General features: G+C 42.8%; 1 protein-coding gene across 1 annotated transcript in view; it reads right to left on the reverse strand.

Moving 5' to 3' along the window:
* LOC126236816 (ATP-sensitive inward rectifier potassium channel 12-like) overlaps nucleotides 1-26874 on the reverse strand; it is a 157346-nt gene that overhangs the window by 81141 nt on the left and 49331 nt on the right. Inside the window, exon 2 of the mRNA XM_049946413.1 lies at nucleotides 10750-10885. Within this exon, the coding sequence (XP_049802370.1) occupies nucleotides 10750-10885 (136 nt within the window). The remainder of the gene's footprint in view (nucleotides 1-10749; nucleotides 10886-26874) is intronic.

Raw genomic sequence — 26874 nt, forward strand, 5'->3', positions numbered from 1 at the left:
TACTGAGAGATGAAGAAGCTTGCACAGGATAGAGTAGCATGGAGAGCTGCATCAAACCAGTCTCAGGACTGAAGACCACAACAACAACAACTCTAACTACGCTGCCCCAGTATTTGGAAATCTGTGCGAAGATTCCGGTACGTTCGTACTCCATCATGTGATTCTCGTACAAATAGTGCTCTGCGACCACTGATCTGCTGGTATACCCTCAGTCGAGTTTGCCTGGTGTTTTAGGCAACGGTCTTCGATGGTTCGCTCTATCTGTCCAATACATGTTTCCCACAATGATATGGAATCTGGTATACGCCCGCCTTCCGCAGACCTGTGTAGATGGAAGAAGCCCTTACACTGGCCCACTATTGGTAAAAATTGGAAACATATTGAAGAAGCACCAAGTAAAAACTGTCTTTTGCCCGCCTAATAAAACATGAGCATTATTGGAAAACGTCAAAGACGGTCCCAGTTTGCGGAAGATCGACAGCTGACTGTGATAGGGGTTTTAATAAAATAAAAATAGTTTGAGTAATAGTAATTACTTTATTATCCAGACATGTCGCTCCCATTGTACGTTGCCAAAGGCAGCGCAGACTGTGGAATAGTTGCTGCTCTGTTTCAGAGAAAGTTAGTGGATGTAAAGATGGAACAACAGAGCTTATCATTTGCTAGTAGGATGCTAACAGAACATGAGTGGGCCTATGGAAGATCAGAGAAGGAATTACCAGCAGTGGTATGCGGATTCTTTAAATTTCACATGTATTGCAAGGACATGATACCATTGAGATGACAGATTATAAGGTTCTCATTTACTTACAACTTACAGGACTGTAACCTACTGACTGAAAGGCTCACTTGGTGGGCGATGTTCTTGCAAAGATTTCAGTGTCAGATAGAGTATATCAAGAGCACTGGCAATGTGGTTGCCCAAACACTCTCTAGCTTTCCAGTTGGAAGTGATGGGAAAAATAAAGAAGGGGAAGAGAGGAGCCAGTTTAGAATGGTGCACACAGGGGGGGGGGGGAGGGGGGTGTAGAAGAGGAAATCATTTGAGAAATATCCAGAATGAGATTCTGGCAAAGGTCCCGAGTTCGAGTCTCGGTCTCGCACACAGTTTTAATCTTCTAGGAAGTTTCATATGAGGAATATATACAACAACATGAGACAGATAGAGAATGGTGACCCTAATTTGGAGTTAGTAAAGACCAGTTTGGGAACCAAGGGGCTAGAGAAGTTGGAAAGTTTTATAAGATTTACAAAGGGATGTTTTTCTGCGGAAAGAATGAAAATAAAGAGGAGTGGCGACTGTGCTCGCCCGAGGAATATGTACAGTCCCTCATAAATTATGCGCACCTGAGCCATGGATATTATGGAGTACAGAGATGTGTAGGGGTGTTATAGAACTGTGCACTGCTTAACAGCAAGGATTGTAGAGTGCGGAAGCAACTAGGTGCATGTGACATGGGCCAAAGCACCATTGTGAGACAAGGAGAAATGCAGAACATCTTGCACAAAAAAGTGAGAGAACTACTTGCAACTGATGTGTTGAGCCCATTCCACCCAGTAGGGATGGACAAAAATACATATTGTTTCTTGTAGATATATTTTCCAAACATGTAAAGTGGTATGAAATGTAAAAATTCACCAGTGGAACTATGATAAAGAAACGGGAGTCTTAATGCAAGGACCTAGGTCAGCCAAAGGCAATGCTTTCTGACAATCGATCCCAATTCATCTGGAAAGCATGGGAAAATTTCATGGAGCAGGCAGACGTGAAGCACATCAGAATCTCAGTTTATCGCCCAGCAGGAAATCCGGCTGAAGGGTATATGCACGAACTTGGACGTTTGTGCTGGACTTACCGCAGCCGCAGACGCACCATCTGGGCATTGAGGATGTGATGAACACTGTGAGAAATAGTGTTACGGGGTTCACACCACATGAAGTGATGTGAAATGAGAAGGCAGCGCACCTGATAGCTGAGGCAGTGAGTTACCCACCAGGTACACCTATCTCAGAACAAGAGAGACAGAAATTAATTGGGGAGCAAATGGCAAGAAGTGCATCACAGAGAAAACGAAGGCAGACTGTAGGTATATCCCAACAAAGTACAAGGTTGGTGACCTGGTGCTAGGAACAAAGGAACAATCAAAGGAAATAGAAGGCGAAATCAAAAAGCTTTTTGAATTCTACCATGGCCCGTTTGTTGTAGTAAGCTGTCCTCACCCAAATGTCGATATGTTGGAGCACCCCAAGTCACAGAGACAATTGGGACCCAGGAACGTGAATGAGCTCTGGCAGTACAAACAGCCAATGTAATGAGTGGAACATAATTCTGGTGATGAGAAATATATACGTTTGTTAAATTGTACAAATTTAGGTTAATATTTTGGGAGTTATTTTGTCATTTGCCTATTAGTTTAATTTTTTTCTGGTGGTCACTTCAGTATATATCTGTGAGCTTAGCTTAAGAATTTTGGAAGGGTAATTTTTTAAAGGGGAATTTGTTTATTTAAGTGGTAATATTTACTGTGCTACCTAGTTTTAAGAATTCTAGGAGGGATAGATATATTGAGAGAGAATTGCGGAGTAATAGAGATGTGAGGTACAGCTATTAGAGAACTTAAGACTGGCCATGCTACGAGCCACAGCAGTTGTGGTACTGTGCTGCATATGAGTATGACAGTATAGGGACGAACGTTGAGGAACTTAGTGGATGAAATTTTATTTACTTTTATTTTGGAATGTTACAAATACAGATGCATTCTTATGTAGATGGTACTTCTTGTCACACAGTAAGATGCCTTTTGGCACGTGGCGGTGAAGTTTATAGTTGAGATGGGATTGACTGGTCAGAGGATGGGAATGAAATGGTATACAATAAGTTTTATGAATTGATTAAAATATTTTTTGTGGTATATAGTTTTCAATCTGTATGTTCGTGGGTTACTTTATTCAGTGTGGTTAGTTGATTTGCACTTTTCTGCCCTTGAATAGAGCAAGCTGTTGCTACCGAAATGAAAAATCAGTACCTAACATGCATTCCTTGCACGCACGATCATCTCTTCTAATCTGTGTTACTTTTCGCCCTGAAACTTAGTTTGATTGTGTGAAGTCTGGACGGCAAACGGGGTGAGTTTTTAATCTGACCGATCCTTGGTAACCGTACGCTTCTGTTGACAGGAAATTGATTGTGTGATTTTTGTTTCTTGCTAGTGCCATGCCAAGTGGCTGGCAGGAGAGTTTGGAAAAGTGTGCCAGAGGTATAAGCTGCATCACAGTTACGATGAGGCACATATGAAGACAACGAAAGGTGTTCTGTAGTGTTTGTGAAAATTTCTACAGTGAAATCAATAAGTAAAAGTGCGTTAAATTGATGGTGGAACTTGGCCACAGACATTAATTTATTCATTTATTGTTTGACAGAGAGTGTAATGTTATTCATATCTGTTTAGGACAATTATGTGTAGATTAAGAGAGAACGTGCTGCTGTATAAATTCATTTTTAGATTCATTTCGTTAAGTTCTTTTGGTTTTTGTATGGAAGTTTTTGGGGTAAATTATTTCTAACAATCCAGTACTGTGTTTGGTACTACTTGCCACCACATTTCCTAGGTATATGGTGTAGCAACTAGGCGTATTGTAACACGACAGCCTATTATAAAGGGAAGAGACACTTTATTCAGTCACAAACATGCGACCACAGACGCACAGGATGGGGCTCAGATCGGATCACATTCGTGTTGACAGCTGAAATCAGCTTGACAGGAGTACATGAAGAGGCAGTTTCACACTATGCTTCACAGATGGGGCTGTCCCTGGAATTCCACCGGCCTGTAAGGTGACCGTGTGACTGGGAAAACCCGTCCGTTGGGCACCACAATGGCTACTCATTTCTCATGGCCCCTTTTCACGTATAGTGCAAAATTAAACCTTACCCCAGAGTTAATAGATGCTGAATTGTACGTCTCACTAAAGAACAAGTACGCTCGTTTGAAGTTTAAAAGATGGTCGATTACGCGTGTGAAGACGTGCTTCGATTTCCGAATTAGTTTACAACTTATTCTAAGTTAAATGTTATAAATAATTCGTGAACTGTAAAGGTAAAAAACTCGGCAACGCATTATGCGATTGCGACAAACGAGACGTCTATGGATACATCTCGTAGAACTGTATTGGACTGTGAGTAGATTTAATGAATTGCTGAAGTTGTTCACATATTTAAATGAGAGGCTGAAAACTGGATTTCAAGCTATTAAAACAGCGTTTCTTACTAAATAACGAGAGAAACATTAAAAGTAGCCACAGTACTAAAAATTTAGATATATATAGGAAATTATTTAATGTATAATTTAAATTATTTGTTAATATTTGCACTTATAAATCCGAAAATGGAGGAAAACCATAGAAATTATTATTTATAAAGAAACTATGGCAGATAAAACTGATAACAGCTTAATATTTTTCAGAAAATTTCCGTGTTATTTGATCTATCATATATGTATAAATGGCTAAAATTAAGAATTTTCATGTTCAGTAGTTTAACTGACATCAGTGGTGCTTGATCAAGGTCTTCTGGGTGTACAACGACATTTAGGAAGGAGTCTGTGTTTGGACACTGCTGGAGACAGTCAGGCTGTATTTGTGTTTTGAAAAAGTTTTATATGGTGACCTGTGAAGTAGCCGCTAGTTCATGTGTCTGAATTATTCAGAGGTCGGGCTTTCAGACATAGAAATTTTTAGTCATCTGATGGAATTGTTATTTTCGAGCTGCGTGTGATACACGCCACACTTAGAAGGCTTCAGTGTGTAGTCTTTGTGAAATTTATGATTTAAGATACTGTGGAACTTCAACGGTTTTATAAAAGTAACCCAAGCAATTAATTGTGGTTTATGCAGCCCCTCCAAGATCTTAAGAAACTCAGTTGGGGTCTGATATTAATTTAGTGTGAACTGTGACTTTCGATTTTTCTATGTTGTTATTGGAAATTACCTAGAATTTGTGATACTAAAAAATACGTGAGTGTCTATGTGGTTTTTGCATAACAAATCCTGTCTGTATTTATATTAAATACTTTTGTGGACATTGAGTATATTGCGCCGAATGTTAGTGCCCCACAGATGAAATGTAGTCGAACTTTTTAAGTCCAACCACATTTATAGGGGCCCAATGAAGTGTTTGTGGTGTGTAATGTTTGGACAAATCTTTTCATGCAGTAGCACATGGGGTCTCCGAGCTAATATAGAACTTGTGAACAGTTTAGAACTTTGATTTTCGGTGAGTTTATGGGAGAGGTTGTATTTTATTTCGTCATGCACACTAAATGCACATTCCCATTTAACCCACGTGATCGTGAACTATGGATGGGTTTCATGCATATGCTGGATGACTCACTACCCACATGGTAGAAAAGTGTGAATGTTTCACCTCCTTGTCCAAGTTAGTCTTACTCTTTGTAGACATGACACTGTTGATGCTTTCTGCACTGTGTAACAATTACCACTTGGTATGCATTTCAGCAATTGTGCCTTTATGTGAACCATATCGTAGTTCGCTCAGCCATTTGGTCAGCATATATGGCTCCAAATCTTGTATTGTTAATGATGGTGTAAAACACTGTCCAGTCAAAATCGTTAAGCCTTTCGTGGCCACTTGTTGACAAACTGCCTATTGGCTTCTGTCTCGGGTTCTTCGACCGACGTTCATCTAATGATTTTACTGATGTTTCGCCAGGACGAGTGGCTGGCATTGTCAAAGCTTCACCCTCCATTGCCGGTGGTGAACTGGAGCCGAGCTATATGTACCTGGCGCGCCAACGCCCGAGGGCTTCTGCGCGATTTTCGGTCCGGTTCTCCTCTTGCTACCTGCGACGGTCGTTCGCTGCAGTACGGGAAGCCAGGATCCGTTTACTTTAAGGCTTTCCTCTTTCTTGTTGAAGAAGTATAACAGAGCCAAACACGTTGGTGCGCCAGGTACATATAGTCTGCGGCTGCGAGCTCGGCTCCAGTTCACCACCAGCGATGGAGGGTGAAGCTTTGACAATGCCAGCCACTCGTGCTAGCGAGACGTCAGTAAAATCATTAGATGAACATCGGCCGAAGAACCCGAGACAGAAGCCAATAGGCAGTTTGTCAGTGTCCAGTCAGATTAATGTGACCGTCTGTCAAAGTCTGAGTAATAAACTTCTGCGGCATGGATCGCTGCGACATGTAGGAAGAGCATCAGTCAGGTTCTGGAAGGTATCCACAGCAATGAGGAGCCGTGCCGACTCTAGCGCCGTGACCATTTCCACTAGGTTTCTTCGCTGAGGTTCCATGCTGCGAACAGCCCGATCGAAGTACTTCCACAGATTCTCGACTGCGTATAAATCTAGGGAGTTGGATGGCCAGAGGAGCGTGATAAACTCATCCTGGTGCTCTTCGAATCCCGCCCGTACACTGTCCGCTGAGTGACACTCTGTACTGTCCTACATGTAGAGGTTATCGTGCCAAGGGAAAACAAACTGTATATAAGAGTGGACACGGTCCCCAAGAATAGGTGCATACTTGTGTTGATCCACAGTGATTTACAGGGTGCAAAATCACGCAGGGAATGCCACGAAAACATTCGCAAGACGATCTTCATTTACACGATAAATCAATCAACTGTAAAGGCCGTGAATTCAACTAAATGCCTAGCAATTACAATCACGAACAATTGAATTTGAAAGACCACATAGAAAATGCCGCGGGGAAGGCGAACTAAAGACTGCGTTTTATTGACAGAACACTTAGAAGATGAAACAGACCTATTAGAGAGAGTATCTACACAACGCTTGTCCATCCTCTTTTGGAGTACTGCTGCCGGTGTGGGATCCTTATCAGATAGGTATTACCGGAGTACATCGAGAAAGTTCAAAGATGGGCAGCATTTTTGTGTTGTCGATGATTATCGAGGAACAGGTGAGAGAGTATCATGAAAATACGTGATACAGGATTTATGGTGGACACATTAAAACAAAGGCGTTTCTCGTTGCGGCCGGATCCTCTCACGAATATAAATCATTAAACTTTCTCCTCCTAATGCGAAAATATTTTGTTGACGCCGACCTACATAGGGAGAAACGATGATGATAATAAAATAAGAAATCGCACGGAAAGATATAGGTGTTCGTTTTTTCTGCACGCTGTTCGAGACTAGAATAATAGAGAATTGTTGTGAAGATGATTCAGTGAACGCTCTGCCAGGAACTTAAGTGTGATTTGCTGAGTATTCGTGTAGATATAGATGTAGACACAGATAAGACATGCTGGGCGTTTTTATTGCCAAAGACCGTTAGTCCGATGGGGCGTAAAATATGATTCATTTGGAAAGCCCACTTGTCGCGACTCAGTGGACGTCCGGTTGCGATATTGGCGTGCCAGCCTGTTGGCAGCTGAGGGTTTCAATTAATTATCATTTCTTTCTAGAGAAGCTGCATGGTCATCATTGGTATCTGTTTTTTCGGAACAGTTACTATCTTCATATAATTAAAGGCTATCCGGCCATTGAATATCATTCACCAACTTTCTCCTCTCAATGCGAAAATATTTTGTTGACGCCGACCTACATAGGGAGAAACGATGACGATAATGAAATAAGAAATCGAACGGAAAGATATAGGTGTTCGTTTTTTCTGCAAGCTGTTCGAGACCAGAATGCGAATGCGCACACTTTGCCCGAACTCTTACGGGAATCGTCACCTTAGTTGGCACGAGTAATGAGTGAATGGGCAAATATCCTTTAGGAACATTATGAATGTAGGTTGTGGACAGTTGGGAATGTGGGTCTCACGGGAAGCGTGCGAGGGATAAGTCCCTGCAGTCGCGCTATGCTCTGTGCTCTCGATGGCTCAGATGGATGGAGCGTCTGCCACGTAAGCACGAGATCCCGGTCGGGGCACACATTTTCAGCTGTCCCCATTGAGGTATATCAACAACACCTGTTGGCAGCTGAGGGTTTCAATTAATTATCATTTCTGGATAATATGAATTTGTTTGTTCTGCAGTGTACCTTGGCTTGAGAGTGGCCAGTAGTTGTTAGTGCATCTTCTTTGAAGCCACGTGTTTCTGTTACTTGGTAAACCGCTTGTGTGCATCCACTTGGGGTCCGACGTTATGAATTGAAGTGGTACCACCGGTGAGTGCCACTGTACCCGGTGGTATCAGGTATTGGGTATGAATTTGAAATCTAATTGAGATTTAGTAAAGTGTATTTATTCTAACCTACGTTGATGTACTTTAGTCATAATTGAATTACGTAGGGCTAGTACTGTGTGAAATATTCCGCTTTGCTTAAGCTCACCTTAACTAGTGTTTCTTAATGCGCTTTTGCATACTTATTCGTCCCTCAGGGGGGTTTAACTGCAACTGCTCTGTTTGTACCTGCACCTTCACAGTTACATGCAGGGTGTCCCAATCAAACCTCCCTGATTTTAAGGACCCGGGAAAGAAAAACCACAGTAGATACGATAATGAGAAATGCACCACATTGTAGAGCATCTCAAAGAATTTACATTCCCACGTGAGAAGTGCCAAGTATCGTCGCCAGAGTGCAGCATGGTCGCATGAAGTGAAAATGGTGATTCCACAGCAGTGCGCGCAAGCAGTAGTGTGGGTTTCAAAAACAAAATCTCCGATTACTGTGCAAAGGAATTATCGTGGTGTGTATGAATGTATGAATGTGATCCACCTGATGTGAAAACAATTAAGGAATGGTATAGAATGTTTCTGGCAACAGGAAGTGTTCTGAAACATTCTGGCAGCGTACGTTACGGAGTTTCAGAAGAGACAGTGGGGGACATCAGACAAACGTTTCTCAGAAACCCACGTAAGTCAATTCGTCAAGCATCTAGGCAACTTGATGTACCTCGATCAACATTGCATCGTGTAGTTCACCAGCGTCTTCGTATGTGTGCAAATTCTGCAACATCTGACGCCGAACGACAAACCACGCCGACAACAAGTTGCTGCGGATATGCTGCCGCGCACTGATATGGAAGACAGTTTCCTGGAAAATTGTTTATTCTCAGACCATGCAACCTTTCATCCATCAGGAAGGGTTAATAGGCATTATGTTCGGATTTGGGGTTCGGAAAATCCGCACATTGTCCTTGAACGTGGTCGTGATAGCCCTACACTAAACGTCTCGTGGGGGCTAATGCATGACAGGGTTGTTTGACCGTTCTTCTTTGCGGAACAAGCAGTGGGTGGGTCAGTGTATCTGGACATATTGGAGCAGTATGTGTACCCTCAGATACAAGACTTGCAACCCAACATCATTTTTCAACAAGATAGAGCTGCGCCACATTGGTCAGCGGCTGTTCGCAAATTCCTGGTTAGGAAATTTCCTAATCGTTGGATCGGACGCGGAGGACCCATTGCCTGGCCACCACGTTCACCCCACATTACGCCACTTGATTTCTGCATGTGGGGATTCGTGAAGGACCGCGTGTATGCGACCAAAGTGGACGATATTCCTACGTTGCGACATTGTACCACTAATGCGATTGCAACAATAACAGAGGAAATGTTAGAAAGAACTTGCAAGAAATTGAATATAGACTTGATATTCTTTGTGCTTCAAATGGGTCACATGTAGAGGTGTATTAACGATAAATAAATAAATTCTTTGAGATGCTCCACAATGTGGTGCATTCTTTATTGTCGTGTCTAATGTGTTTTTTTTTCTGGTCCTTTGAAATCAGAGAGGTTTGAGTGGGACACCCTGTATATTAGTTATTTATTTAAGTTTGGCTTTAACTGTTTGTTTTATCTAAGGTTACGAGTTGTATTTATCTTTCTAAAGCGAGTCTCATCATTTGTTACTGTGTATTCTATTATTGTTTGAGGGTGCTGCCTCGCGTGTGATTTATGTTCACAGTTGATTGCGAAACACGCTAGTCTACCTTGGTGTTTGCAACCGTGACTTCTGGACCGCTAGCTTGGCGGTATCCTGCCCAACGCCCGAGGTCTAAGTTATGGCCACGGGGGCGTTTTGCCGCATCGTCTGTCATACCTAGCAAAAGTTGAGTAATTGTCTTGTTCCTTGGAGCTATACCTGAGTTGAGCGATTGCCGCCAGGGTTGTGAAGTTTAGAGGGATTAACTCATAAACTTTTGTAAATTACTTTTCATAAAGAAGGGCGTTCAAATTCTCTAGTAACTGTTCCTCACAAAATCGGATGTGCTCTGTATTTGGTAAATGTAGTTTCCCTTTACTGAACGATTCAAATTTCATTCTTACTGTTCATTGTCAGACGCTTTGTGTATATTGAATACTGTTTCCTTTTGCTTATATTGGTAAATTTCAGTAGTTTGTCACTTTATATGCCACTATTATTCTGATGGTTTTCATGTTATTATTAATCCGGAATTTAATTGATCAGTATGTTTTTCTTTAAATAAATGTAATTTGGTGAAAACGACGAATATCTGATGGGTCTCCCTTCCACGCGTTGATGTTTGGTCCTTTCCTATCCTGAACCTGTTACTTGGGTTTCATAAAGATCATAAAAATAACCTAAATTACAGGTTCAGTCCCAAGAGGCGCAGAAATTTTTTCTGTTCCTTACGTGAAAAATTCCAGTAAAGGTTATTTCATCGCACACTACGGCGTTCGGCTCTGCAGCGTAAGGCTGTGTGAACGCTTTGTCTTTAGGAAACTTCTTTGGCAGTGGCCAATGCTAGATACGACTCTGGAGTGTGGCGGGGTGGCGCGCTGCAGCTGGCGACTGACCTGCAGGAAGCGCATCCTCCGCTTGCCGGCCGACCAACCGGTGATGTTGCACTCGCCAGAGCGCAGCACCAGCCGCCGGCTGGCCGCGTCGGAGTCGCGGATCGCCACCCCGGTGTACACGGCGTCGCCTGCTCGCCTGCGAACAACCGACCATCACGCAGTCAGCACGAGTAACAGCTACACCACTGAAACCAGGACTACAAAATCTAAATACGATACTCTTGTAAACTTTGGTTAGACGCGCTCCAGCTATGCCGCTAAGAGGCTGGACTCAAGAGTGCGTCTCGCTCAATACGGAGGAGGTTCACACCAGACATCAGTTCTGTTTTATCACACATGTAATTTTTCTAATCGACCACACTCACTTAAATCACATAATAGTTGTTACTCGTTACTTTTTCAAAGATTTCAGCCGCGCGGTTTGAGGCGTCATGTTCACGGACGGCGCGGCCCCTCCCGCCGGAGGTTCGAGTCGTCCCTTGGGCATATGTGTGTGTGTGTGTGTGTGTGTGTTGTTCTTAGCATAAGTTAGTTTAAGTAGTGTGTAAGTCTATGGACCGATGAGTCAAGCAGTTTGGTCCCTTAGGAATTCACACACATTTGAACATTAGAAAGATTTACATTCATTTGATATTTACTCTGAAGAATGTTGAATTAAAACAAGAATTGCTACTGCATGACGAGAATATTTCAAATAGGCTCATCAGCGTTACAATCAGTGTCATCGTGTGAACGGTAATAGTTTATAATGAAAGAGTAACTGTACGTGTGATGAACAATTAACCACTATCTCAGGATTCAACAGACTATTCATATGCAGAAACGTAAGAACACCTGATTCATGTCTTGTGACAGCACCATCCATCAGCTTTGCTTCAACGGTGCAACTAGAGTAAGGCACTTGGGGCGTGTGCGTTAGAGCCATTTCTCGGAGGGGCATATATGTGACGGATGAAAAAATTGGAAGAGGAAAAGTGAAATTGTGAAGGGGCACGGCAAGGGAGGTGGGGTAGGATGGACAAGGTAAAGGATGAGGTACTGGAGGGAAAGCGATAGAGGACACTGAAACAGAAGTGTAGTGATGTATGAAATGAAATCATATGGAGATACGGATTCGACTGTATTCAGCAACTAATCCTTAAGACCTACTTCCCCATGGCACAGGTCCACTTGTCTCTTGTTTTTGGCTCTTAAATGGAACACTTTTGTTGTGCCATGTGACCCACTGCATCGAAGCTGTAAAGAGTATGTTTTACATTAGTTACTTTTACCGATGGGCAATCAAAAAGTTATTACATTACTGTTACAGAGTATGTAACGTCGAACTGTGAGCTGTTCCATTTTTTGTAATGTACCATCCAAAAAAAAAAAAAAATAGGTAAATCTATACCTTGGTCTTCGCCCCCACATAATGGCTGTCTGAATCTATAAGCGAAACTTGAGTCAAAGGAGAGCTGAGTAAGCTCTATTGTGAAGACAGTTCGACTGAAAATGACACTGAAACAGTTAACAAGTTCGCAGACGGCGGAAGCTTTTTAATCGAAGAATTCTCTGCAACTAAAATGATTGGAGGATCTAACACCAAGTATCTCTGAAAATCTCAACATACCATGCCACATGTGGCATTGGAGTGTTTCGGTCGACTGCACGCGACGCCGCACTCATGCCGCTCGAAAATCAACCGAGTACAATTATTCGAGATAGCCGCCAGCTCTGCTACGTCAGCGGTATGGAGGAAGCGGTCCGACAGACGACCGCGCCCGGACGCATAATGTTTATATCCTCGTGTATTGACGAAAGAAAGGTTTCTGATGGGTAGTAATTACAACCATGTTTTTGACCACATACATACATCAATATTCGAGGGGCGATCAATAAGTAATGCAACATATTTTTTTTTTTCTGAAAGCAGGTTGGCTTTATTCTGAATTCCAACACACCATACTATTCCCGACTCTTTTCGCTACAAAACCCTATTTTTCAACATAATCTCCGCTCAATGCGCCGGTCTTACACCGCCTTACTGGAAAGGCCTGTATGCGTGCATGGTACAGCTCTGTTCCTAGACGTCGGAGCCAACGTCATGTTGCATTAATAACTCCCCCATCATACATGTACTGCTTTCCGCGAAGTGCATCCTTCATTGAGCCGAACAGAGGGAAGTCGAAAGTTGCGAGATCTGGGCTGGAGGGTAAACGAGGAAGAACAGTCCACTGAAGTTTTTGTGATCTCCTCTCGGCAAGCAGACTTGCGTGAGGCCTTGCGTTGTCGTCGAGATAGAGAAGTTCGTTTGCATTTTTATGGCGACGAACACGCTGAAATTGTTTCTTCAATTCCCTAGGGGGGTAAAACAATACACTTCACACTTGATAGTTGCAGCATGAAGGAGGATATCAGATTAGCCTCTGCGGAGCCCTAAAAGACCGTCGCCACGTCTATACCGGCTACGAGCGCAGCTTTGAACCATTTCTCTGGAGAAGAGGTGCGCGGCGCCACTCCATGGATTGCCGTTTCGTTTCCAGTTCGAAGTGATGAACTCATGTTTCATTGTCTGCGACGGTATTTGACAAAAAATTGTCACGATCAGGATTGTAAAGCGCAAGGAATTCTGCGCTGATGGCTCTTCGCTGCACTTTCTGGTCTTCTGTTAGGTGGCGGGGAACCCAGCAGGCACGCACCCCTCTGAGTACCTCAACTGGTGGACTAGTGTGTCAGCGCTACCAACAGAGACGTCGAGTTGAGCAGCGAGGTGTCTGACTGTGATCCGTCGATCATATCGAATGAAAGTGTCCGCGCGTTCCTACACTGAAGGCGTCACAGCTGTTTGTGGCCGATCGGCACGTGGAATATCAGACACGTTTGCTCGACCAAGCTGCGGTGATGACAGACTCCTCATCCAACGACTCACCGTACTTTTTTTCATTGTTATGTCTCCGTAAACATTCTGCGAGCACCTATGAATATCCACGACACTCTGGTTTTTCACCACGAACGAAATACTAGAAATCCTGATTGGTGAGCGACGAGTATAGAGATGGAGGGGCGTTTGAAGGTCACTTCTGTACGTTCTTCCTGAAAACTTGAAAACCGTGGCCGCCGGTACAAAATTTAACTGCATTAAGTTACCTACAAAACGGGTCTCTCCTATTGTTCTGTAGGGCTAACAGTTTGCGCGCAGATGGCGAGAGAATAAAAAACCCTGCATGTTGTTTTTGAAGGACAGATATCTACATCTACGCCCACACAAATATTCCGCAAGCCACTATATGGGGCATGGCGGAGGATATCTTCTGCCACTACTAGTCATTTCATTTCCTGTTTCATTCGCAAATAGAGCGAAAAACGATTGTCTATGTGCCTCCGTATGAGCTCTAATTTCTAGTATCTTGTCTTTGTTGTCCTTACGCGAACTGTATGTTGGCGGCAACACAATCGCTCGGCAGTCAACTTCTGATGCCAATTGTCTAAATTTTCTCAATAGCGTTCCTCGAAAAGAAAGTCGCCTCCCTCCAGGCATTCCCATTTGAGTTCCCGAAGAACCTCTGTAACACATGTCGTTCGAACCTACCAGTAACAAATCTAGCTGCCCGCCTCTGAATTGCTTCGATTTCTTCCTTTAATCAGACCTGGTAGGAATCCCAAATACCTGAACAGTACTCAAAAATCGGTCGCACCAGCGTCCCATGTGCGGTCTCCTTTACAGATGAACAAGGCTTCCTTAAAATTCTCCCAATAAACCAAAGTAGTCCATTCGCCTTCTCTGTCACAATCCTCACAGGCTCTTTGCAATTCATATAATTTTGTAACGTTATGCCCAGATATTTAAACGACGTGACTGTGTTAAGCAGGACACTACTAATGCTGTATCCGAACATTAGAAGTTTGATCTTCCTACTCATTAAATTACGTTTTCCCGCATGGAGAGCCAGCTGCCATTCATCATACCATCTACAAGTTTTGTCTAAGTCATCTTGTATCCTCCTACAGATATTCGACTTCGACACTTTACCGTATACCACAGCATCATCAACAAATATACGCAGATTGCAGCCCACCCTCTCCACCAAATCATTTGTGTACACACATCCCGGGAGCTCTCCTGACGATACCCTTGTCTCTGATGAACACTCGCAGGCAGGACAACATATTGGGTTCTATTACTAAAGAAGTCTTCGAGCCACTCACATATCTGTAAACTTACTCCATATTCTCGTACCTTCGTTAACAGCCTGCAATGGGGCACCGTCTCAAGTGCTTTCCGGAAATCTAGAAATATGGAAGCTGTCAGCTGCCCTTCATCGATAGTTCGCAGTATATCAAGTGAGAAAAGGGGGAAGCTGAGTTTCGCACGAGCAATGCTTTCGAAAACCGTACTGATTCGTGGACATAAGCTTCTCGGTCTCAAGAACATTTACTATATTCGAACTGAGAATATGTTCAAGGATTCTGCAGCAAACCGAAGTAATGGATATTGGTCTGTAATTTTGCGGTCCCACTCTTTTACCTTGCTCATATAATGGAGTCACCTGCGCTTTTTTTCCAGTCGCAAGGGAATTTGTGCTGAGCGAGGGATTCACGGTAAATGCAAGCTGAATAAGAGGCCAATGCTGTAATGTACTCTTTGTAAAACCGTTCTAATCCCTTGAGTCTCCCAGTCTATAACTTAAGTTAAACTCTGCACCTGCGCGGGAAATTTACGCGAAACAGTGTCCAAGATTCACTTCATTGTTCATCCGCTGCAGTTGCTGAGGCAAGGCGTCTTCAAAAGTAGCCGATGACCATGACTGATCCATCTTTAACTCTTATATTCATCCAAGTTATTTCACGTTCTGATTCTGTACTAATTTCACTGGATACTGTCGTATTTTGTGTTGTTATAAATCTATTTGATATTTAGTATACATTGCAATATTTATCAGTGACCTTCATTAGTAAACGTACATACAAAAACTGTATTGTCTTTGGAAAAAGTATGTTTGGCACCGAAAAAGTCTGAAAATACTTGCTTGCCAGAAATGTTATGAGAAATATATATTTGAAACTTCCTGGCAGATTAAAACTGGGTGCCGTACCGAGACTCGAACTCGGGACCTTTGCCTTTCGCGGGCAAATGCTCTACCAACTGTGAGGCCCAAGCACGGCTCACGCCCCGTCCTCACAGCTCTACGTCTGCCAGTATCTCGTCTCCTACTTTCCAAACTTTACAGAAGCTCTCCTGCGAACCTTGCAGAACTAGCACTACTGAAAGAAAGGATATTGCGGAGACATGGCTTAGCCACAGTCTTGGGGAGTTTACGGAATGAGATTTTCACTCTGCAGCGGAGTGTGCGCTGATGGCAGAAGAAGAGCTGTGAGGACGGGGCGTGAGTCGTGCTTGGATCTCTCAGTTGATAGAGCACTTGCCCGCGAAAGGCAAAGGTCCCGAGTTCGAGTCTCGGTACGGCACCCAGTTTTAATCTGCCAGGAAGTTTCATATCAGTGCACCCTCCGCTGCAGAGTGAAAATCTCATTCTGGAAACATCCCCAAGGCTGTGGCTAAGTCATGTCTCCGCAATATCCTTTCTTTCAGGAGTGCTAGTTCTGCAAGGTTCGCAGGAGAACTTCTGTGAAGTTTGGAAGGTAGGAGGCGAGATACTGGCAGAAGTAGAGCTGTGAGGACGGGGCGTAAGTCGTGCTTGGGTAGCTCAGTTGGTAGAGCACAAGCCGGCACATTAGCTCAGCGTGTTCGGTCAGAGAGCCGGTTGGCCTCTGTAATAAAAAACTGAGTGGAAGGATCAACCACCGAACTTGAACAGGATGTCTTGCGGCGTCCGTAACGACCAAACACAACGATCAATAACGAACAGAATGGAAAAAAAAATGGTTGGTAGAGGACTTGCCCGCGAAAGGCAAAGGTCTCGAGTTCGAGTCTCAGTCCGGCACCCAGTTTTGATCTGCCAGGAAGTTTTATATCAGCGCACACTCCGCTGCAGAGTGAAGATCTCCTTTTGGAAATATATATTTGTATATTTTGGCGTGTGTGTTAAACTACTGCATTATGTTAGTGACCATAAACGATAACATGTACGAAACGAAGCAGATCAGCAAGTAACAATAAACAATGAAAATATATTTCAGTTACTAAGAATGTACAAACAATAAAAATACAATACAGTATTAGACTATGAAATAAATTTTGTTCTACAAGTTAAGAGTCTTTGGAAAGCACCAACAGTTTTGAGTGCTGAGGATGCGTTTGTTCTTGTGCTCAGTGTAGCAAGGAAAATGCGTATTCAGCAAAAATATAAGTAACGATATCAGCGATGTTATTTAAACATGCTACTTTCTTATGATACTCCCTCAAATTAATCTTATTGAACAGGGATGAATTACGGTACATAGCCTAACTGGCATACCCACCAAGCTGATCTTGTCAACCTTCAAAAGAATCTATCATAAAAAATTAATATACGTTACACGTACACTGATGAGCCAAAACATTGTGACCACTGCCCACCGCGACGCTCGATGCCGTCTGGTGGCGTTGGTGGCATGTAACGCGGTGACAAAGGTATGTAAGCGGAGCAGACACGGACGGAGGTTCATCATAACGAAGATATGGGCTGCAAACGAGGAAACACATTGAGATAAGCGACTCTGACAAAGGACAGATGATTATTGCGCAGAGCCTGTGAACGAGTATCTCGAAAGCGACGAAGCTGGTCGAATGTTCACGTGGTACTGTCGTGGGCATCTACGGGAAGAGGTAGGACAGTGAAACTACCACTAGCCGCTAAATGGTTGGACGTCTACGACTCTTCACAGAACGTGAGGTTCGAAGGCTCGTCTGCTCTGTAAAGCAGGATAGATGGTGATCTGTATCTCTTCCGGAAGTGTACAATGCTGGTGCACGCACAGGTGTTTTGGAGCACACCGTTCATTGTTCATTGTTGAAGATGGAGCTCCATAGCAGACCACCCCTACTTGTTCACATGTCGACCTAATGACATCGCCAATTACGATTCACTGGGCACGGGACCATCGGGATTCGACCGTCGATCAATGGAAATGTGTCAGCTCTTCGGGTGAATCATATTTTTGCTACACTCCACAAATGCCATTATTGAGGTGAACGGCGGCTCGAAACGTGCAGCGCGCCATGGTTGCTGGCTGATGGGAGCGTTATTATGCTATGGGAGACATTCTCCTGCACATGTATGGGACCTGTGGCAGTAATCTAAGACAGGCTGACAGCTGTCATCTTTCAGCAGTATCATTATCTGTGCCTCGGAGCCAGAACCGTGCTACAGTGGTTTGAGAAGCAATATAATTAACTCACTCTGATGTTTCGGCGACAAAATTCGTCTAATGTAAATCCTATGGAACCCACCTGGGTCGCTACCGCGCGTCGTCACCGCCTATGCAAATCAGCGGCCTGTTGTTTACACGAATTACATGACCTTTGAGTAGATATATAATGCCAAATACCTCCACAAACACCAACAAACTGTCGAATCCCTGATACGCAGAATCAGTGATGTATTTCTTCACCAAGACTGACAAACAAGATATTTAGCAGGCGGTCATAATGTTTTGGCTCATCAGTGGAGATGTAATGCACTTGGTGATGGCAGCAGCGTGATGATAAGCGAGTCGCTCTAATGAATATTAGTAAAAAGTGACTGAAACAGAAAAATTATTTTATAAATACCATTTGTTTCCTGGAGGCAGAGTTAATATTTAACGTATGGAAATAGACTAGTTTAAGGTGAAGCACAACGTAAGAGATTCTTATTAACTGAGCATTATAACTAAACGTTAATCTAAGCTGTTCATCGTTATGTTCAACCCTAGGTTGGTAAAATAACACATACTCCGCGATTGGTCCTCGGTCGCGGCAAACACCCACCGCTCGTTTTAATGCCACTGTAAATAGTCCCTCCTTATGTATTAGGTATTTATTCGTCATTCCACAGCGAGTGATTCAGTGAATTACATTAAAACATGGAAAATCTTCAGGGTTGGGGCTAATTATCATCTTATACATGAAACAAATCTCTTCATAGTATGAACTGCGTCGTCATGTAAATTTATGCCACTTCGATGATGAATGCAACTTGCAACAGCGGCAGACAGATAGGTCTACAAATCGACTTGACGACACGATATCATACCTGGAAACGTTTTGTTGAAGATAACAACGCTCGCGGAAACATACGCTCGTACGTATCATGTTAAATGTTTAACTCATTAATTCTCAAAAAAAAAAAAGTTAAAAAGGCTCTGAGCAATATGGGACTTAAAATCTGAGGTCAGCAGTCCCCTAGAATATAGAACTACTTAAACCTAACTAACCTAAGGACATCACACACATCCATGCCTGAGGCAGGATTCGAACTTGCGCCGTAGCGGTCTCGCGGCTCCAAACTGAAGCGCCTAGAACCACTCGACCACATCGGCCGGCCCGTTAGTTCTATCAAATCTTATTGGACAGTGGGTTTTTTCTATCTCGCCAGTCACATACATTTTGCCTAGTCGTTCATAAATCGCCTCAAATACGGCCGAAGTAAAATCTGAGATGTTTATAATATTACTAATTTTAAAATATTACAATACAATTTTTTTAAAAGTGGGAGAGAGAGAGAGAGAGAGAGAGAGAGATAGAGAGAGAGAGAGTTTAATATTAGCTGTGGAAGTTAATTTCTGATATCTTCTTTAAATGTTGAAATTAATTCTACTCACCAAAAGACATTTACTGATTGTTAAACAGTGAGTTCGTAATATTATAAAACTTTTAATCACGTCTCCTGGTAGCAAAGTTTCTGAAATGGTAAACCGTGCACAGAAAAATTTTACGCCGCGCGGGATTAGCCGACCGGTCTCAGGCGTTGCAGTCATGGACTGTGCGGCTGGTCCCGGCGGAGGTTCGAGTACTCCCTCGGGCATGGGTGTGTGTGTTTGTCCTTAGGATAATTTAGGTTAAGTAGTGTGTAAACTTAGGGACCTTAGCAGTTAAGTCCCATAAGATTTCACACACATTTGAACATTTTTTGAAAAAATTTACTTACTTATTAATTGATTTGCATTCCGCCATCCAGCATCAGATTTCCATCAGACCGACGAAAACGTTGACCGACGGCACTGTTCAGAGACTAGTGACCTATCTCAAAATTACGCAGTTTGCCTAATTACATAGCCCGGGTACTGACAAAAAAAGATCAGTTAAAGAGATCTCGGACTCGTTGAAATAAAAGTCTGATGAAGCAAATGTCTGTAGAACACTAGTAGCGTTGGGCTGTGGCTACGAAACAGTTCGTCGGCAACTCTCCTTCGCTGTAGCCTGAAAAACTTCTAAAATGCAACATAATAAATAGAGATTTGGCATTAATGGAAGAGGAAAGTAAATTACTTGATTCAAACACGGGTGTTACCATTAAATTACAGTAATTATTTAACCAGATGTTACAGATACGAGAGCGACACTTAGTTTTTATGAGACGGCAACCAATAACAAAGGAGAGGGAGCGAACAGGGGCGCAGGGCCTACTTTTATACTGTCGAAACATTACGGCGACTGCCATCTACTTACTTTACAGAGTATCTTTTATAAAGTTTCGATATATAAACATTTCTCTGGAACATTCTTTTTATATGAACAGTAGAAAATACATTCTTTTGATACTGAATGCTGACCTTTTATCCTTAATTTAGAGATTTAGTTAGGCCTACACAGAGAAAATTCATTCTCAATGTCTTTTAGCAGCAATTAAATGTTTGGGACATATTTTATTAATTATTCAAAAAGCAACATTTCATGTTGTTCCCGACTTCTTGGACACTGAGGTGGCTAATAAATAAAGTTAATAAACTTAATTAGAACATTCTGAGTAGGTAATACGTAAGTTACTCCAACAAGACTTCTCTGCTTACCATGGTCGGCTGTAGCTAAGAAACTGTACATGTGGGCTTGTAGATCAGAACACACTAAATGAGCTACGATTACTGAGTGGCGAACTGGTGCAATGGCCGTACTGTGGGTTCGTTACAGTCACAAGAAAACACAAGTTTGTGGATGCTTGTTGACATAGTTATGGGAGTGTTGACGCGCAGGCGCAGTTCACAGGAGACGGAAGTGTCCACTTTCCGATGGCTGACGTGGGCTGTGCCGCTGCGGGTAAACAGCACAATCGACTTTACACCGACAAGAACTTCTTGGAAGTGGAAAGGATCCGACCGTGAATAGAAACTGCCCTCCTGGACTCTGACGACGCTATTACAGGGCAGAGGCGTGGCGGTGGCGTCTCGAACTACGGTTGGTACGGCTTCCTCCTAGCATCTCATTGTCACCTCTTGATACTGCTTTTGGGTGCAGTATCTCTGCGGTGATCGATACTTCTTACGGCGCTCTCGATATTCGACGACACCGCATGAGGTTACCGGAATTCCCGCGTAAAAGTGTGTCAATTGCATGGATTGAGAATACAGAGACTGAAAAGAGCCTAGTTTTTCTTGCACGTCTGGTTCAGGGTACAAAGATTCGGTGGAAAAAGGTAGAATACTGTTTATCGCGCATGTAGACGACAACAGTTATTTCTGTAACGTGTTCATTTGGTTTTGTAATCCAAGGAAATTGGACTTATCATGAAGACATGAATCGTGAAGTGTTTAAAAATGTTTTAGTGATGCTGCGCCGACGCTGGAACCCTGCAGTGTTATAAGCATAGACAATGTTCCATGTCATAATGTCAAGGCTGAATCCAGGCCACGGAATTTCTGGAGAAAGCAAAACATTACAGAATAACTGGTTAGATAGAGATATCGATGTCGATGCTATTGCAATTAAACCCGAATTATTAATAAAGTAGGAGCTCGCGGTTTAGGCCGTTACATTGTTGATACAATGACATAAGTTAGGTTGTCGTTAGGTAACCGCTTATCACTGCGACTTGAAACCTGAGGAGCTTATTTTTTAACCAGCATGAATGTTATCTTGCTAGGGAGGATAAATCATTCAGTCTGCTAGACGTTCTGATATTAATGCATGGAATTCTATGGGAAGTCACTACAAATGCTGGCGGCATGTAGAATGGCTTGTCGTAGAAGAAGAAGAAGAAGAAGAAGAAGAAATATGGCACTTGAATGACTTCATAGTCACTGTAGCAGTGGAAGGACTCAAGTTATGACTAGACAGCTGACAGTAAATACTATTTTCATTGGCTTCAGTATTTGGCTTTAGGTACAATGTTTACATTACACAGTCCTCAGACAGATGAAATATTCTATGTTTACGTGGCATGTTTGCTTCTCGTTTTCTCGTCTAAATTACGCTTTCCGGATAGTGGCTTCTGAGACGAGTAACTATACCCTTTTTACATATATTACTAAACGGCATTTAAAGTTTCTTTAATTGCCAGCTCGTCGTTGTTTTCGTAATCAGATATGCATTAAATCTGACATTTTGGTGTTCGACTACAAATTAGATGCGGTCGTGTGCCGATGTGGGAGCCGCACGTCTTCAGCATGAACGCACTCCTATTATCAGGCGTGATTTACGTTCCGCCTGTATGAGAATCTGATCACGTTACAATAAACGTGGGGGAGAGGGGGGATACATAGCATAATTTTGACTTTCGTCTTAAATATTCACCGCTGCAAGAGCTATGACGGGGTAGCTGACGAGGGTAGCGAAGTGGTGCAGTGCTCAGCACACTGTACTCGCGTTCGGGAGGACGGCGCTTCAAATCCCAGTCCAGCTATCCAGATTTAGGCTTTTCGTGAATTCCCTAAACAGCTCCAGGCCAAGGTGGTTTCTTTGAAAGAGCGCAGCCAATTTGCTTCCCCATCATTTCTTAATCCGGGCTTGTGCACCGTCTCTAAAGACCGCGCTATCAACGAGACTCTAAGCTTCTTACCTTACTTCTTTGGAGTAGCTGTTTACGATAGCAGTCGAACAGCGACAGTCGGAGCTGATAGCTTTTTCGGTGCAGCTAACTTAGCAACAGTCCGTTGAGCGACCTACATACTCGTGACTGGTTTAAATTTGTTGATATATTCAAGAAGACACACTTTGCACACAGTATAGAAAGCTGAAATTGACAACGACTGGAAACAAGTGAATATACGTTCAAAATGTAATGAACTGATCGTTTTGCATTGTGGGCCACGAGATCCTCTCTGGAGTTGTTCGTGCGTCCGGTGCAAGTCTTTTTATTTGACGCCACTTAAGCGACTCACGCATCGATAAAGACGTGACGAAATGATTATGACAACACGAACGCCCAGTCCCCGAGCGCAGAAAATCTCCGATCCGTCGAGAGTCGAAACTGGGCCTCCACGACCTGGAGGTAGCGACGCATACCACTAGACCACAAACTTTTTTAATAGCTAGCGAATGTTAAGATAAGGTGGCAGTCATATTATTGCAGTAGCCATTGCAATATTTGAAAACAGACACACACACACACACACACACACACACACACACACACGCACACGCACAGACAGACACTCACTCACACACACACACACACACACACACACAATACTCTCAATGGGATGGTAAACTAGGATATGGGCGTTGCTTTTCCCAAAGAAGAGAGGGTCTTAATTATTGCAGTTGCTCTGCTGAGGATACCATAAAAGGTGGTTATGTTAGAAGGGGGTGAGATTCTGGTTCTAATTTCCCCCGGGGACTGGGTGTTTGTGTTGTCCTCAACATTTAATCATCATCATCATTCGTGACAGTGGCGAAATTGGACTGAGTAAAGAAACTGGACTGTGTCAAGAGTTGGGACTTTGTATGGGCTTTGATGACCGCGCAGTTGAGCGCCCAACAAAACCAAACATCATCATCTCATTTGCTTACACAGCCAGCGTTCGGTTTCTCAGAAACACTACAAACTCCCTGCATTGCGTAGTCTTAGGTATAAAGCTGTAGAGAAAGCGACAGTAGCAACCAGAGCAAAGCTCATAAGGAAGCGTATCTCATACTGCAAACATCCGACACAGTGGTAAGACGGCCTCTGTCCCATAAGATAGTTGCTTATCAGTTACGTATGAAACGCCTGATTTCGCGTTGGCCTAAGTTGGAAATTACCAGACACCACCGGCTGATGATAGTATGTCAGAGATTTTACGTAATGTGTATTCATGCAGAAGACCCAGGAGTCACTGAGTATTTGTGTGTTGGACGACTACAACTTAAGTGAATTGCCTTTGAATTCATGGAACGATATATGATGCGTTACAATTTCCTCTCTTTGATCAAAAGAAAATGCATTTCCCAAGCAGCATGCTTCCCTGTCGACCTTATGCACGTACCTAATCCACAAAAACGTGTAAACTCTGCAAACCCATCTAAAGTCGACGGCAGACAGCACTTGGTACCAATATTAGTGACATTCTATAATTTCCCTTTCCTGCGTGCATGTCACGTGTTCATCCTATTTCATATCAGTTACAAGGGAACCTCCCCATCGCACCCCCCTCAGATTTAGTTATAAGTTGGCACAGTGGATAGACCTTGAAAACCTGAACACAGATCAATCGAGAAAACAGGAAGAAGTTGTGTGGAACTATGAAAAAAATTAGTAAAATATACCAACTGAGTAGTCCATGCGAAGATAGGCAACATCAAGGACAGTGGGAGTCTAGGTGCGCCGTGGTCTCGTGGTTAGCAAGAGCAGCTCCGGAACGAGAGGTCCTCGGTTCAAGTCTTCCTTCGAGTGAAAAGTTTAATTTTTTATTTTCAGTTTATGTGACAAACTCTTATGTTTTCATCACTATTTTGGGAGTGATTATCACATCTACAAGAAAACCTAAATCGGGCAAGGTAGAGGAATCTTTTTATCCATTCGCTAAGTGTACAAGTTAGGTGGGTCGACAACATAATCCTGTCATGTGACGCACATGCCGTCACCAGTGTCGTATAGAATATATCAGACGTGTTTTCCCGTGGAGGAATCGGTTGACCTATGACCTTGCGATCAAATGTTTTCGGTTCCCATTGGAGAGGCACGTCCTTTCGTTCACTAATCGCACGGTTTTGTGGTGCGGTCGCAAAACACAGACACTAAACTTATTGCAGTGAATAGAAACGTCAATGAACGAACGGACAGATCATAACTTTGCGAAAATAAAGAAAGTAAAATTCTCAGTCGGGGGAAGACTTGAACCAAGGACCTCTCGTTCCGCACCTACTCACGCTAGCCACGGGACCACGGCGCTGTCGAGCTTGCATTCTCCTTGATGTTGCTTATCTTCCGTATGGACTACTCAGTTTGTATATTTTACTAATTTTTTTCACGGTTCCACATAACATCTTCCTGTTTTCTCGATTGTTCTGTGTTCAGTTCTTGAAGGCCTATCCACTGAGCCCACTTATAACTAAATCTGAGGGGGGTGCGATGGGGAGGTTCCCTTGTTAGTAGTATCATTCGTAATTATTTAAAATATGTGATAAGCACCAGAAACTTAAAACATACTGTATCTTGTAATCCGATACCATCAACTCGCTTCTTTTTGTCTGGGGGTTATAATCATACACATTTGAAGAACTCTTTTCATTTTTTTTAAAAAATTCGTCTTGCATAAAACACTATTTATTTGTTTATTCCGCTACCACTTCCTTTGTCAAGTTGTCATTGAAATTTGAGTTTCCCAATTTATCTTCTTGTTTTATTACGTATGCTTTTGCTGTGTTCAGGTTTTCTGTTATTTCATGTCACATGTTTGTGTTTACGTTGTGTTTGATCCATTTACAAGTAAGTCTCTTTCTTGTTTTATTAATTAAATGTCAGTTAAACTGGCAAGATTGTCCTGAAGCTTGTGTTGGTCTCACATTTCGCCCTCTCTATTCATTGATATGGTGGAATTCAAGAGGTGATTCAGTTTTTGTTTTGTGTTTCTCCCTTCCTTTTTATTAATGGTACTGTGTAGGATGTGACTCCTTGTCTGAGGTCATCGAAGTGGGCTGATGTTTTTATGAGATTAGATCATTCAAGATGGATTTTGTATAACTGAACATCGAGCTGCTGCTTTTTAGTACACAGAAAATAAATTTCTTTTCTGCTTTCCTCTGGCTACCTGTCCTGCACGTGACACTGTTTACATTGATTTTTACAAAACCAAGAATTATGTTACCACTCAGATAGAATTTGTTGAGGATAGTTTTGTGCAACTATACTGTGGTATTCTTGAATTTCTTGCAGAGTTTTGTGGGAAATAGTTGGCACGGCTTTGAGAGAACCATTCTGCTCAGGATGGAAGCTCCTCTTGACGTACCATCGTGTTTGCGTCTTAAAATTTGGGCTTTTTTGACAATATAATTGATAACAGAATAAAAAGAAATGAATAGTGTTTTGCATAAACCAGCTTTAAAAAAATCAATTGCAGACACGGAAAAACGTCAAGAGGAGCTTCCACCCTGAGGAAGATGATTCTTGCAAAGCCTTGCCAACATATTCCACAAAGCTCCGCAACAAATTCAAGAATACAGCAGTACTGTTTCATATAACTATCCTCAACATCAGGTTTAACAAAATCTGTCTGAATAATTACGTACTTCCTGGTTCTGTAATAGTCAGTGCAAACAGCGAGTTACCTGCGGTACAAGTAATAAAAAGGAAAGCAGAAATTATTTGGTTGGAAGACGAATGTCGTTTCCTTTATGATAAACACCAGCAGCTCCGTGAGCCATGGTGGCTTCTCGTACTGTATCGATATCGAGATGCTCTTATCTTTGGTTCTAAGGTGTTGCCCAGCGAGGGCAGCTCCCTCTGGCGTGGCTTTCTGGCTTTCTGGCTTTCTGTGCCCACAAGGACGGTATGAGTGTTAGTATGATGATGGGAGTATCACTGGAGCAACCAAGCGGAAAGGAGGTCTTTTGCCGCCATCCACCTGTCTGTGTGCTGACGGAAACTGGGAAAGTTATGCAGGGGTCGTGTTGACGTGTGTTTGGCTTGCAATGCCGAGAAACATCAGGGGTGGGTCACTGAAAACGCGCCTAATTGTCAGAAGCGTGTTCACCAGAATTTCTGGATGCTTCGGTTCAGTTTATTGGTACTGAAGTCCGTGCCTTTATGGAATTAGCAGACTCAATTGTATGAGCAATAATTTATGTGTTAAAAAGGTCTGTTAAATATTTTA

This window comes from Schistocerca nitens, chromosome 1, assembly GCF_023898315.1.
Source record: "Schistocerca nitens isolate TAMUIC-IGC-003100 chromosome 1, iqSchNite1.1, whole genome shotgun sequence".
NCBI classification, from domain to species: domain Eukaryota; kingdom Metazoa; phylum Arthropoda; class Insecta; order Orthoptera; family Acrididae; genus Schistocerca; species Schistocerca nitens.